Source organism: Drosophila rhopaloa, unplaced genomic scaffold, assembly GCF_018152115.1.
Source record: "Drosophila rhopaloa isolate 14029-0021.01 unplaced genomic scaffold, ASM1815211v1 contig_163, whole genome shotgun sequence".
Lineage (NCBI taxonomy): Eukaryota > Metazoa > Arthropoda > Insecta > Diptera > Drosophilidae > Drosophila > Drosophila rhopaloa.
In genome coordinates, this window is record NW_025335043.1 from 2,883,672 (window position 1) to 2,897,256 (window position 13,585).

General features: G+C 42.0%; 1 protein-coding gene across 1 annotated transcript in view; it reads left to right on the forward strand.

Moving 5' to 3' along the window:
- The window catches only part of LOC108041223 (glutamate receptor 1), a 28,899-nt gene extending 16,054 nt beyond the window's left edge, over positions 1-12,845 (forward strand). Inside the window, 12 exon segments of the mRNA XM_044457872.1 lie at positions 144-308; positions 2,086-2,259; positions 2,262-2,429; positions 2,616-2,717; positions 3,479-3,719; positions 4,390-4,484; positions 4,551-4,718; positions 7,095-7,209; positions 9,216-9,676; positions 10,726-10,970; positions 11,696-12,167; positions 12,711-12,845. Coding sequence (XP_044313807.1) covers positions 144-308; positions 2,086-2,259; positions 2,262-2,429; positions 2,616-2,717; positions 3,479-3,719; positions 4,390-4,484; positions 4,551-4,718; positions 7,095-7,209; positions 9,216-9,676; positions 10,726-10,970; positions 11,696-12,167; positions 12,711-12,845 — 2,541 coding nt within the window.
- The last annotated feature ends 740 nt before the right edge of the window (positions 12,846-13,585 follow it).

Below are 13,585 nucleotides of genomic sequence, written 5' to 3' on the forward strand. Positions count from 1 at the left end.
TAAAGAATAAGAAGTTAATCAATATACAATATAATCAATATTAAAATTATATTTTATTTAAAATGAATAGAAAACCGGTTTTACCGATTTCTCCCACTGTACCTCCATCCACCCCATTTCAATTCCATTGTGCTGCGTTGCAGGTCATGGACGATCGCTGGGAGAGCGAGATAATCGAATTCGGTGCCATTAACATTACGGGCTTTCGCATCGTGGACACGAACCGACGGCTGGTGCGGGAGTTCTACGACAGCTGGAAGCGGCTGGACCCCCAGATGAAAGTGGGCGCTGGCCGTGAATCGATTTCGGTGAGTAGCCGCTGACGGGCGGGGCCGGCGCACTAGTTTGGCAGTTAAATATTTGCGAGGATTTAATGTTTGGCCGGGGCGATGAGGGGCACAGCAGTGGAACACAGTTTGCGGCGCTTTGTCGCTGCTCTGCGCTCTGTTTGTGTTGCGTGTAGTCAAATACTCGTCCTCTTAGTTGCTCTAGTATGCGCATCCTGCGACAGATTTCAGATTTCACTTTTAGCGAGCGGGCAGGAGACAGATTGCCATCGCACAACTTGCAGTCAAAGGCACATGTGTCCTTGTCGCTGCTGCTCCGTTGTCCTTGTCAATGCTGCCAGGACCTAGACAAATACACTGAAGATAAATGGCCGCAAGTGACTAGCAAAACAAAATAAATATATACATATATATCTCTCAAAAATAATTTTATAGCCAAAAAATTTAAAATATTCAAATCGGACTAAAATTTAAGTCTGTATAATCATTCTCAGTTTGTATTTTTAAAAATTTGTAATTTATGAAAATAGATGAGTAAAGGCGAAAAAGTATTATTTTAAAATACTAACAGTATTCTATAAATTATTTTAAAATTAAATAATAAATAAAAGCAATAATTCTTAACCTTTTAATGTATTTAGTGTTTAATATTTTGTGTTAAAGTGTAAAAAAGACAGCCTTGTGACAGCAGCAAGTTGGTTTAGTTTGCGCTTGTTGGCTGTTTATATTTGTATTTCCTTGGCATTATCCTTGTTGACAAAGATTTCACTTTGTGGCGCTTAAACGTTAGTTGAATTCAGCTGCAGGACAGTTCTCTCCGGTCTAGTTGGGTCCAGTTTGGTCCGGTCCGCTGTCCTTTCTATTCGGTCCGTTCCGGTCGAGATTCTGGACCGCTGCTCTCTTTGGCAGCGCTTGTTTGTTTATTTGACTTGCGTGTGTGTGCTGGGGAAAACTCACATTAAAGTCTTTGTGTGGCATTCCCTTTCGCTCATTTCGTGTTTGCTCAGTTGCCAGTAGGCCAGTTTAAGGACTCGCCCAGCCAGCGGTTAAATATTAAATCAAAGTTTGGCCCGCTCTTTTGTGTGGGTTAATGTGCGACACGTTCCGTGGATCACGTCCCGCTGGGCCCTGGGCCAGCTTAACCCCTCGTCGCCCCGCCGCCAACACCTGCCACGGCGGGGTAAATAAGGCGAAAGATAGGTCTGCCCCAGAGGGCAATGGCTGGCAAAATTGTGAATAACAGCGTGTAATGCACTCATTAAATGCCAGTAGCTAAACCACCTCACCAGTGGCGAGTCCACGGGGTCCTTTTTTGACAATCATCCCCCATCTAAGAGCATAATTCCCAAATCAATCCTTCTAGGAACGGTTCAGCATAATCCTTTATATAATATTCAGCATAATCCACCTTTATATAATAATAAAACAACATTGCTTCTCGGCCAGTTGTTTAAGAAAATAACTAAAGCCTGCATTAAGAGTCTACAAAATTTTAAAGGAAAGAATTTAATAACTTATGAAGAAAAAGGTTTATTCGATATTATTAGTATTTTTCAGCTAAAAATGTGAAAAATAAAAGAGTTTAGGTGTACTGTTAATAAATGAAATAAAATGGCAAATAGTAACAGTAATTAAAATGATAGTAGATGTATATAAAATATACTTGTTAATTGTCTTGGTCGTATTTTAACCTATTTTTTAAATAATTAAAATAATTTATAATAATAATACCTGTCTATTATTCTAAATTTTAAGTTATAATACTCAACAATTACCCCATTTGTATTCGAAAACTCAGGCCCAGGCGGCGCTTATGTACGACGCGGTGTTCGTCCTGGTGGAGGCGTTCAACAAAATCCTGCGCAAGAAGCCGGACCAGTTCCGGAACAATGTGCAGCGTCGCAGCCAGACGCTGATGGTGGCCCAGGCGGCGGCCTCGACGTCCAGCGATGGCTACAACTACAGTGCCAGCGGCGGGGAGGGGGTGGGGGTGGGGCGAGTGGTGGTCCAGGCGGTGGATTCCCCGGCGGCGATTCCGGCGGATCCGGTGGCATGGCCTCGCGAGCACTGGACTGCAATACGGCCAAGGGCTGGGTGAATGCCTGGGAGCATGGAGATAAAATATCGCGTTATTTGAGAAAGGTGAGTTAGAGCATCCATGTCCGCGACGACAAGATGATGTGGACACAATGTACCGACATCGTCGACATCATCGACATCGATACACCTGCCAGTCGGGCAAACTGACAAAGCAATTAAGCACACAACCCCCACTCAATGTTGTCATTTTGTACTGTACCTCCTCTCCTGGTATCTTTGCATCCGCAGGTGGAAATCGAGGGTCTAACCGGGGACATCAAATTCAACGATGACGGCAGACGCGTCAATTACACGCTGCACGTCGTCGAGATGACAGTAAACAGCGCCATGGTATGTGTTTTGTTGTCTAGTGTTGTTTGGGGCTGTGTGTAATGGTCCGCGGCAGCGTTAAGCCATCCGGGAAAATGTTAAAGCCGTGGCAGTGTTAGACTTCTAGGCACTAGTTTTAGCTTGGCTTAATTCAGGGAAGGATATACAAAGAGATTTTTCGTTTATTTTAAACATAGGTTTTTATGGAATTGCCTTTAGCTGTAAGCAAGTGTTTTATATATTCACATGAAATTCTTTGCATTCTTTTATTGGACATGATTTTAAAAAAATTCCTAATTAGGAAAACTTAATTTTTATTGGGTTAACTTAAAATAGCTTCAAATTAAATGTTTAGAATATGATTTCACATAAAATACAAAGTCTATATAACTAATGCCTAATTTAATAAGCATTTAACAATATTTGATATTTACTTTAGAATCATGTTTTTCGATTTATGTATTTTGTGCATTTTTATGTTTATGTTTTATGTACATTAATTTATTAATTTTGCATATAAGAACTATGTTTTAATTTAATCTTTTTAATTGTCACACAACATTAAGCCAATACAAAACTACATAAATAAGTCAGTTCGAGCCAAGAAATCCGTGCTATCCGAAAAAAGACAAATTGGCAGCACTGCGAAAAATGGAAAATAATGCAGAGTTAGGCAAATATCGATTCGGCTTGGTCCCTCGTGGGGAGCAAGGTGTCGATGGCTGCATTATTTATGGCCTGCCCACCTCAGTAATTTATAATCTTCTTTTCTGGCAACTCAGGTCAAGGTGGCCGAGTGGAATGACGATGCCGGGCTGCAGCCCCTAAATGCCAAGTACGTCCGACTGCGTCCGCACGTGGAGTTCGAGAAGAACCGGACCTACATCGTGACCACAGTCCTGGAGGAGCCCTACATCATGCTGAAGAAGGAGGCGTATAACGAGAAGTTGCACGGCAACGAGCGCTTCGAAGGATACTGCAAGGACCTGGCCGATCTGCTGGCCAAGGAACTGGGCATTAACTGTAAGTGAATGCGTGATGCGCGATGCCCTGCTTAATCGGGCGTGTGAGTTCCCCGCTCACGATACCCGTTTCAGTGCACTGAAGCGAATTTGTATATTATTCCTTTCCGATTTAGTTTTTTTTTAATTTTAACAAAAAATGCATTTTCAGAATTTTTTCTCAATCTGAAATTGAATTGCAACTTTTTTCACCATGAATACTCATTATTGTCTTATGTGGTTTATAATTGGATGATAATCTAACGTTAAAATTATTTGTATAAATAGGTATTCTTTTCATTTGTATTTCATTTAATTTAAATTTTGACTACAATAAAAAATTGCCTATAACGGACATATTAGTTATGCAAATTTAAAATGTTTTGTTACACATTCGAAATTACTTCTTAATTAAAAATACATAATTTTTCACTTAAAATTTGAATGAAGACAGAAATAATTTATTTATTTGCCGAGCAAAACTTTTCCTTCGTTATCAAAAGTACTTATCCACTTTTGATCACAAGTACTTATCCATTTTTGATAACTAATACATATTCACTTTTATAACAAGAATAATGTTGTTATTAAAATAATCTTTTAAGCCAAATCTTAAAAAACTGATAAATATTTTTTGTTTTAAACTCCCAAGCTAAACATATCTCCCGTTTTTTTCTGTGTGTCAACTGCAGATGAGCTGCGCTTGGTCAAGGATGGCAATTACGGCTCGGAGAAATCCAGCGCCCACGGGGGCTGGGACGGAATGGTTGGGGAGCTGGTGCGCAAGGTAAGTTCCTCCGCACGGGGTGTCCCGTTCCCTTTTCCGCCCCCCTCTGAACTCCTTCGCTTGCAGGAAGCGGATATTGCGATTGCCGCCATGACGATTACCGCCGAACGCGAACGTGTCATCGACTTCAGCAAGCCGTTCATGTCGCTGGGCATCTCCATCATGATTAAGAAGCCAGTGAAGCAGACGCCCGGCGTGTTCAGCTTCATGAATCCTTTATCACAGGAAATTTGGGTGCGTATATGCTGGGAGTTTCCCGTGTTTCCCGAGTTTCCCTATCCCCAATCCCCTTTTCCTTTGGCTGCTTGCACTTTGCTTCATTGGCGCTCAGCGAAGCGATGCAATTCGAGATGCTGGCACTGCCGAGGATTTTCCCTCGGCTTTCCCAATTGAGAGCGGATTGGCCAGGACCCGTGTCCTTAAAGCCGATAACATTTTAACCAAGACTTGGCCACTACTATTGATATTGCCAGCTGGCACTTGGCACAGCCTCCAAATTTCTAATTATTTCCCGTCTCACAAACTGTCTTGGACTTTCAGCCGACTAAACACACAGCGCAATGTGTTTATTTTCACTTTGGTAACGAGTCAAAATGTTGCTAAAATTGCGCTGCATACAAATGAGTAAAGTTTTTAAACAATTTCTTCATTTCTGTTTCTGTTTCGCCGCCGTTGCCTGGTAATTTTTACGCTCGCCAATTTTTTCCCCTATTTTCATTATTTTTTGCGGCACTTTTTTCGCCTTTTTCTCGAGCTGAGATCGCTGTTCGGGCAAAGTTTCCGGCAAAGTTTCGACTTGTATATTTATTTCTTCTGGTTTCAGCTTCAACTTGGCACCACGTAAGCTCCCAAAGTTTAATAGAGTAAACGACAAAGTTTTTTGTGCTTTTGCCACTGTTTGCCTTTTTTAACATTACTCGCATAAACAGCGGCAGTCCGTGGGAGTTTTCCCGAAATTACGTGGCCGTCAAGTTTTAAATTTAGCACTAGTCTCTGGACCGAAGTTCGGCGCTCGGGGCTTGTTTAAATAATGGCAAGCCATCAAATTTGTATGAGCGTTTAGTTGATGTTTATGTACTACAGGGGGTCCCATCTTCAACTACTGGATGTTGTGGAGGGATAACTGGGTAGACAATTAAACAAATTAGATGAGTACCCACGACCTTCATCCCCCCACCGACACTAATGCGCTGTAAATGCCAAAAATTATGACGACAGAGGCTGTTAAATTTACGCACAATAAAAAATTCATAAAAAAGGGGCACAGCCCAAATCCGAATCTCGAAAGTCAAAGAGTGTTGACAGCGCGACAAACGGAAAATTAAATGCTAATAAAAGTCAGCGAACAGCGCGCCAAAGTGAAAGCTAATGCGTAATTTGACATGAGCTAAAAAATTAGAAATGCAAATTAGTTTCCAGGGGCTGGGAGTAACTGGGCTCCGAGGATTGGAGCGAAAGTGTATGGGGCAAAAGGAAAGGCAAAAGCCAAGGCGCAAAGTTAACAAGCTAATAAAAAAGTCTTTTACAAAAAATTTATCATAAATTAAATGAAGCATTTTAGCTGCACACACATACACAATCTGCAAAGCAGCAACAAAGCGGCACAATCCCACTTATTAGAGTGTGGGAGTGTGTGTGGTGAAGCCATTCAGGCATATGAAAGCGGCGGCGACAAACGACAAGGACACACCTTTCCTTCCGCACAAAGGCGCTCTCCATGGCACCCATTCAGGTGCTGACAGCTCCGACACACACATAAACACAGGGAGGCTTTACACTGCGCGAAAAAATAGTTCAGTTAATCATCATTCGGTCCACAACCAGTTAGAGAACTTAATCCTTAACGTATATATAATATAGTTTTTTACGATACACACTTTAGTTCTGGGAAATTCTAGATCTTCATTAAATATTTTTAAGGATCTCATATATTTTCCTTCAATTTAATTTTTATTCTATTTATGTATTGTAATTATTTATTAAGTGGCAGATGTGGCCATATTTTAAGCTACCTTGGACTGTGGTTGTTATAAAGCAAATAAAAAGCTGCCAGGGACTTCGTCTATATGTCTATAATATGCAAGTTTTGAATATTTTCGATTGCTTTCTATAATTATGTTTTATTTATTTTGACTATAGTCTTTATTTATTTTATGTTCATTTTGTAACTTAGAGAATAGAAGGTGCAAAAAAAAGGGTTTGAGCTAGTAATTTTATTAATATGTAATACAAAATCTAAATTTACCGAATGGAAATCGTATATACCAAATTTAGCTCTGTGTAGTCGCTGCAACACCAACAGCAGCAACTGTTGCCAGACAGCCGACAGCGGAGTTTTCTGCTCCTGTCGATGTCCTTGGCTGCTATTGTCTTGCCCCTTCGCGCCCCGCCCCATCGCTCCATTAGGTTAATGTTTCGTTATTTTCTAGGAAGCCCCGGCCGCTTCCGCTTCAATTAGTTAAGAAAATTTAATGAAAAAAAGCAGCAGCAGTGGCTGCTTGCACAGGTGCCTTCCACCCATGTTCCGTGTCACGAGCGTCTCATGTTTACGCGCCACCCCTCTCCGCACCTCTTTCTCAACTTTCTTTTTTTCCTTTCTCCCGCCAACAGGTGAGCGTCATCTTCAGCTACATCGGCGTGAGCATCGTGCTGTTCTTTGTGTCGCGCTTCTCGCCACATGAATGGCGGCTCGTGCAACAGCCGCCGCAGCAATCACAGTCGCCAGGTAAGTGAACCTGCACCCACACACCTGTTTTATTGCCACGAACCTGGCTGCCAGCTTGGGTATTTGAATATTGAATTAAATTGCGCGCTCACGAAAAGTTTATGCTGGAATAGAAGCAACAATGTTTTAATGGAGGGAACTCGCTTAAGAACAAAAAAATCTGAAAAATTAGCATTACCTTTAAAAAAAGCTTCATTCATTTCATATCATTTTCATACCCTCCACACAAATAAGTACATTTATAATTTAAGGTACACATTTTAGTTCTTTATTTAATTATCTTCTGTTAATCTGCATTAAAATTGTCTTTATTTATAAACGGGTTACAAAATTGGTAAAACTGATAATAATTAATAAGCGAATATGGGAAGATAAACCTACATTATATTAAGTTATTATAAGCTACAATATTATAGGTGAACAATTTGTATTTTCATGAGTCTTGATTGTCCTAAACGAACTGAGATGCAGAAGTTACAAAATTGCGCGTCCTAGCTGAATTTGGGCATTTCGCTGACTTAATCTGGGAAAACTTTACTACTTTTTAATCCTTCTTAAGTTCAAATGTACATAAAAGTACACATTTTCTTAGAGTGCACCATACGTTAGCTTAAAAAAATAGAGGATGCCAGGCGGAAGACCCAAAATCTCGTAATTGTATGCATCTGCTCCAACTTTTGACTTGTTTTGCATTCGATTTCATTTGATTTCATGGAAATTCAATTATTTCAATTCAATTTGCCACTGGCACTGCTGTTTTTGTATGAATTCTGTTGACAATCGGAGCGAGAGTCGCATATGAACTGGCAGTTAGTCAGCCTGAAAGAGAAACAGGACCGGCGTTGTGGAGTGGCTGTTCATAACAATCTATTGACATCCTGCAAAACATCCTTAATGTAATTTTAGCGGAAAGTAAACAACATTTTGTATGCAGGCAGCGTTTACAGACAGTGTAAAAACGGAGATAGATAAACAGAGACCCAGTGCTTTGGTGAGGGACAAAGGCAAGTGCAAAATAAAACCTGGCAAAGGGTGCAGGAGTCTGGGAGGACACGCCATGCCGGCAGCAGAATCAGCATCAGCATCCACATCAGCATCACGAACAGGAATGGCAGTGGCAGGGGAAGGGGCATTGGAAGGGGCAGGGGCGGCAATGTCCCCACATCTCCGCCTGGCAGTCAATGGCTTTGCAATTGAAGCAAATGGGGAACAGAGACTTGGCTATGGGTTTGATTGCATATCAATTAGAGCAGGCGCAAAAAGCCAAGCCAAACGAAATGATTGAAACTTGGACAGTCGACATGGGCACGTACTGACAGCTCACTCCCTGCACAATTCCGATTCACACTGAGCGAATATAGAGGATTTGGAATCAGAATGTACAGGCTATTTGGGAGGGACTTAGGAGCTTCTCATTATGTTTAAAATATCTTTACCTTTACTATTTGATCAGGGCAAACAAATTCTTGTTTCGACACATTACAACTTTCGTACTTCCGCATCGCAGCTCATTAAGTGCTAGCATGTTCCATCAGAATTGGTTTATAAATATTATTTTATACTACAATTTTATTGTATATTAGCCCAGTTTAAAGGGAGTCAATTAACAGGCTTTTATATACTCTTAAATCTGGTAATAATTGCAAAATTCTTAGTCACCTTTTCTCATTTAATTATTTATGGGAACAGGCTTGGAAAATTGAAAAATTTGTTTTAAGCCAGTAAATGTGTTTGTTTTTTTAAGCAAAAATCTGTTTTTAACTAGGCCAACATATGGCCTTATAATTTTAAAAAAATACACTTTTAAAAAAATTTACACAACTAAATTGAGCATCTATCAGTGAGGTTAAAGGTGCATCTCAACTGATTTTTGTGTACATTGTCTAGAATTTAGATTGTTTTTTTCCTGTGCTCGAGCAGACTGCGTTTGCCGTCTGCGGTTTCGTTTTGTGGCCAACTCACAGGGCTCTCCCCCCGCCCCCGATTCCGCTTGATTCCTCTTTCAGATCCGCATGCACATCACGAACAGCTTGCCAATCAGCAGCCGCCCGGCATTATCGGAGGTGCACCCCTGCCCGCTCCGCCCGGGCCACCCACTCCGGGCGCCCAGACGGCAGCCGGAGCCGCCGCCCTGCAGGCCGCCCTCTCCGCCGGAAGCCTGGGATCCGGGGGCTCTGCCTCGACGGCGGTGAACGAGTTCAGCGTGTGGAACTCCTTCTGGTTCTCCCTGGCAGCCTTCATGCAGCAGGGATGCGATCTGTCGCCCAGGTCCGTGTCCGGACGCATTGCAGCCGCCTCGTGGTTCTTCTTCACCCTGATACTCATCTCCTCGTACACGGCCAACCTGGCCGCCTTCCTCACCGTGGAGCGGATGGTCACGCCGATCAACTCGCCGGAGGACCTGGCGATGCAGACGGAAGTGCAGTACGGCACTCTGCTGCACGGCTCCACTTGGGACTTCTTCCGGGTGAGTGGCAAATTGACAGGGGCCTCTGCACTGGGGGAAATTATTTGGGCACCAGAATTTCTGATTACAATATAGACCTTGATAAAATGGAATATAAAATTTAGTGAAGGTGGAATATTTGTTGGCAGATGCAGTGAAATTTATGAGATAAAGCTAAATATATCGAGATGTAAAAGTTGCTTTAGAGAATTCAGATACACAGCTCTTACTTAAATAATCCTACTCTTTAATATACAACGCCTTAACCAATAAATATCTATCATTTACATAAATATTTACAATCGAAAAGTCTTGAAAAATGATTAAGTAGATTTTAAAAAAAATCAATACAAATATAAATAAATACTTATTAATCGCTGACTTCTGTGAAATTCTCTTCCAAAATATTTTCTCTGCATACCTATGTACCTTCTTGTTTGACAGACTCCTCAGAGAATTTGGAGAACCGATTGCCTAGCAGCCAAATTAATTTGGGGTGCTCATGTCACACTCATTTGACAACCGCACAATGGGCGAATCAAAGACAATAAAAGCCAACAGTCAAGAGCTAGAAAACCATTAGAATTTGCGAGCTGATCCTTTTGAGACGTCAGAATTGAGAGGCCCCAGCCGGGCCAAGGATTAATTTGTGTTAGACGAGGAATAAAAAGCAATTTGCCGCCCGTCACCGCCCTTTTACCGCCCATGCCTTCGTTCAGCAATCCACATTCCATTTCTCCGGCCGTCAATCGGGCCAAAAATGCAAAAGAAATGGGACGCAATTCTATTTTTTATGGCTACATTTATTTGAGATGCTTTTAAGCACACTTACGCTCCGCTGCCCCACCATGTGAGCAGATATTTCTATATATTTGGGTACATATATGGGGCGACAGGCGCTGGTAGTCGACTAGGAGCATTATGCTGATGGATGTCTGGGCCAGGCGGGTGTCCCTATTCGCCTGGCTCGGACTGTCCCGGGATGCCGAGGCGTATACGTATGTGGCGTGCCCATTCCGGCTTATCCGCACTCCGTACTTTATATTTCCGTTCGCCTTCTGTGCCCGCAGCGCTCCCAAATCGGACTCCACAACAAGATGTGGGAGTACATGAACTCGCGCAAGCACGTCTTCGTGAATACCTACGACGAGGGCATCAAACGCGTGCGCACCTCCAAGGGCAAGTACGCCCTGCTGGTGGAGTCCCCCAAAAACGAGTATGTGAACGCCCGCGAGCCCTGCGACACAATGAAAGTGGGCCGCAATCTGGATACAAAGGGATTCGGCATCGCCACGCCGCTCGGCTCGGCGCTCAAGTGAGTACACTGCGGGAAATGGGGCAACTTAAGTTGACAGGCATCTAAACGATTTTGATTGATACAAGTTTTTTTTTATCATACAACCATATTTATAACATACCTTGACCCTTAAGCCTATATATTAAAAAATTAAATTAAATTAATTTTCGGAATTAAAAAAAAACATAGCTTAACTATTATATATTACAAAAAAGATTTTTATAAATTTCTGAAAGATCTTTATATCACTGAATTACTTATTTTCGATTCTTTAAATGTGTATATTTTGAAATTAATTTAATGCTTAGCTTTTATAAAATAATAACAATAATAATATTGAATGCTAAGTTTTCATCTTCGTTATTTTTTTTATTTAGTTTCCTATTTATAAATGTTTTATCCAGCAAAGTAATTTTAGATTAGCGTTTTAACAGCCTGTAAAAGCTAATTGAGACCTTTTCCCCCGGATAAACTTTTAATCTCTTACTTATTATTTTTAAAGAAAGTTAATATGAATAATATTTTTTACCCTGGCCACAATTCTAAATTAAAATTATTTTTTAAAAATCTGAAAAAGTATAAAATACGATTAATCTGAGTGTAGCAACGGAATCCGGGCTCTGTAAGGCAGTCCGAAATTGATGCCTTTTAGGGTGAGATGCTGGGGAGTTGCGAACCAGAGATGAAAGCTAACCCACATACTTAACAAAGGCACCTCCCCTCCCACTCTCCCCACTCCGCAGGGACCCCATCAATCTGGCCGTGCTGACGCTGAAGGAGAACGGCGAGCTGATCAAGTTGCGCAACAAATGGTGGTACGACAAAACGGAGTGCAGCACCCACAAGGAGGGCGCCTCGCACAACGAGCTATCGCTGAGCAATGTGGCCGGGATATTCTACATACTGATTGGCGGCCTGCTCGTCAGCGTGTTCGTGGCCATCCTGGAGTACTGCTTCCGCAGCAAGGACACGCGCTCCGCGTCCGGCGGTTCCGGCATGGGAATGGGCATGGGCATGGGCTTGGGCCTGGGGCTGGGCGGTGGGGGCGGCGGCAGCCTGGGCAAGGCCAACGGCTCCATGATGCTGGGTCCCTCGAGCGCCGTGCCCGGCGGGATGCCGTCCACACATCAAAGGAGCACGCTGACAGACACCATGCACGCCAAAGCGAAATTGACCATCCAAGCGAGTCGCGACTATGACAATGGACGCGTCGGGGTGAGTTGCACTTTGAAAAAATATATAATTTGAATTTCATTTTATAATGAAAAAGGGTCTTTAATTTATTATACCCTGTTATACCAACATTTTTCAATTTTTTTATGTGAAATGATGTTTTAAATCGAATTCCTTCTCTAAAAACTTCGTTAATCTTTTGAATAGTTTCGAAAGTAAAATTTAAAAGCTAATTGGTTCAATAAGTCATTAAAGGATTTTAAAAACACAAATTCTTATTGTTTTTGTCTTCAATTCTAAAGTCAATTAATGTGCCTGAAGTATTCGGATTCGTATTCTGCACATCCAAATCTGTAAGAAACTTTCAGTAATGTGACAAAATAAAGAAAAAAAGACATTAATTTATCTACATAAATATTTGTTAACATATTTATTGGTTATGAAAGCAATAATTTTTAATTTAAAAGTTATTTTGGAAAAGGTTAGATTTTTCCTCTGTGTTTGTGACAATTCATAGCTGTTAAAAGTCCTATTTTTAACGCACTTCCAATGTGCATCCGGACATTGATTCTAATCCACGCACAGTATCTCAATTGCGCCTCGTTGCAGTATTACCCGCCCGCCCAGCTCTCGGCCACGCCCCCCGACGCCGGGGACGCCCTGCACATGAACGCCCACGGGCAGGTCTGACATGAGCACGCGCAGGAGTCGCGCCTCTGACGCACCCCCTGCGCCCCCACGATCCGCCGGATAATGGCCAACAGCCGCCAGGAGACGGAGAAGATGATGGGCGGTGGCGGTGGGCATGGTGGGCATGGCGGGCACGGCGGCACCGTCACCATGTCCGTTCCGGCCACCTGCTCCGGCAGCATGAACGGCAGCCACGAGGGCAGCCTCACCCTGTCGCCCGGCAGCGGGAGTGCCACCCTGATGCGCCACTCGCCGGACATCAACCAGCATCCGTATGGCAAGTAAGTGCTCGGATGGGTTAGCTGTAAGGACACCTAGTTGTAAGTGCCAGTCGAAAAGCCGCCAAACATCCACACGCAGTCACACATGGACAGGAGCTCACTAAATGCTGCATACTTTGGGGCGTTTTGCGTGAATTTTTGGATATTTCGCCATTTTCCTTTCGAGATTGCTCGAAAATTAAGCTTTTTAAATGTTGTAAAAACAAGACATGGCTTTGCAAATGTTTTAAGATTTTCTAAAACTCTTTAAAACTTGCCCTTTCAATTTAAATATTTTAAATAAATCACAAAAAATAATATTTCAAGCATGCAGCCTTAAAATTCTAATCTGATAAAATTAAAAAAATTTAACCCAAAAAAGAGATATACAGAAAACATTTTAAAAATGCCCCAAATTCAAATTAAATCCATTGCAAAAGTGAAAATGGTAGAATATGTCAAAAATTCTTTGCCGAATTTTGAAGCGATTGCATGCCATATTAATGGTTA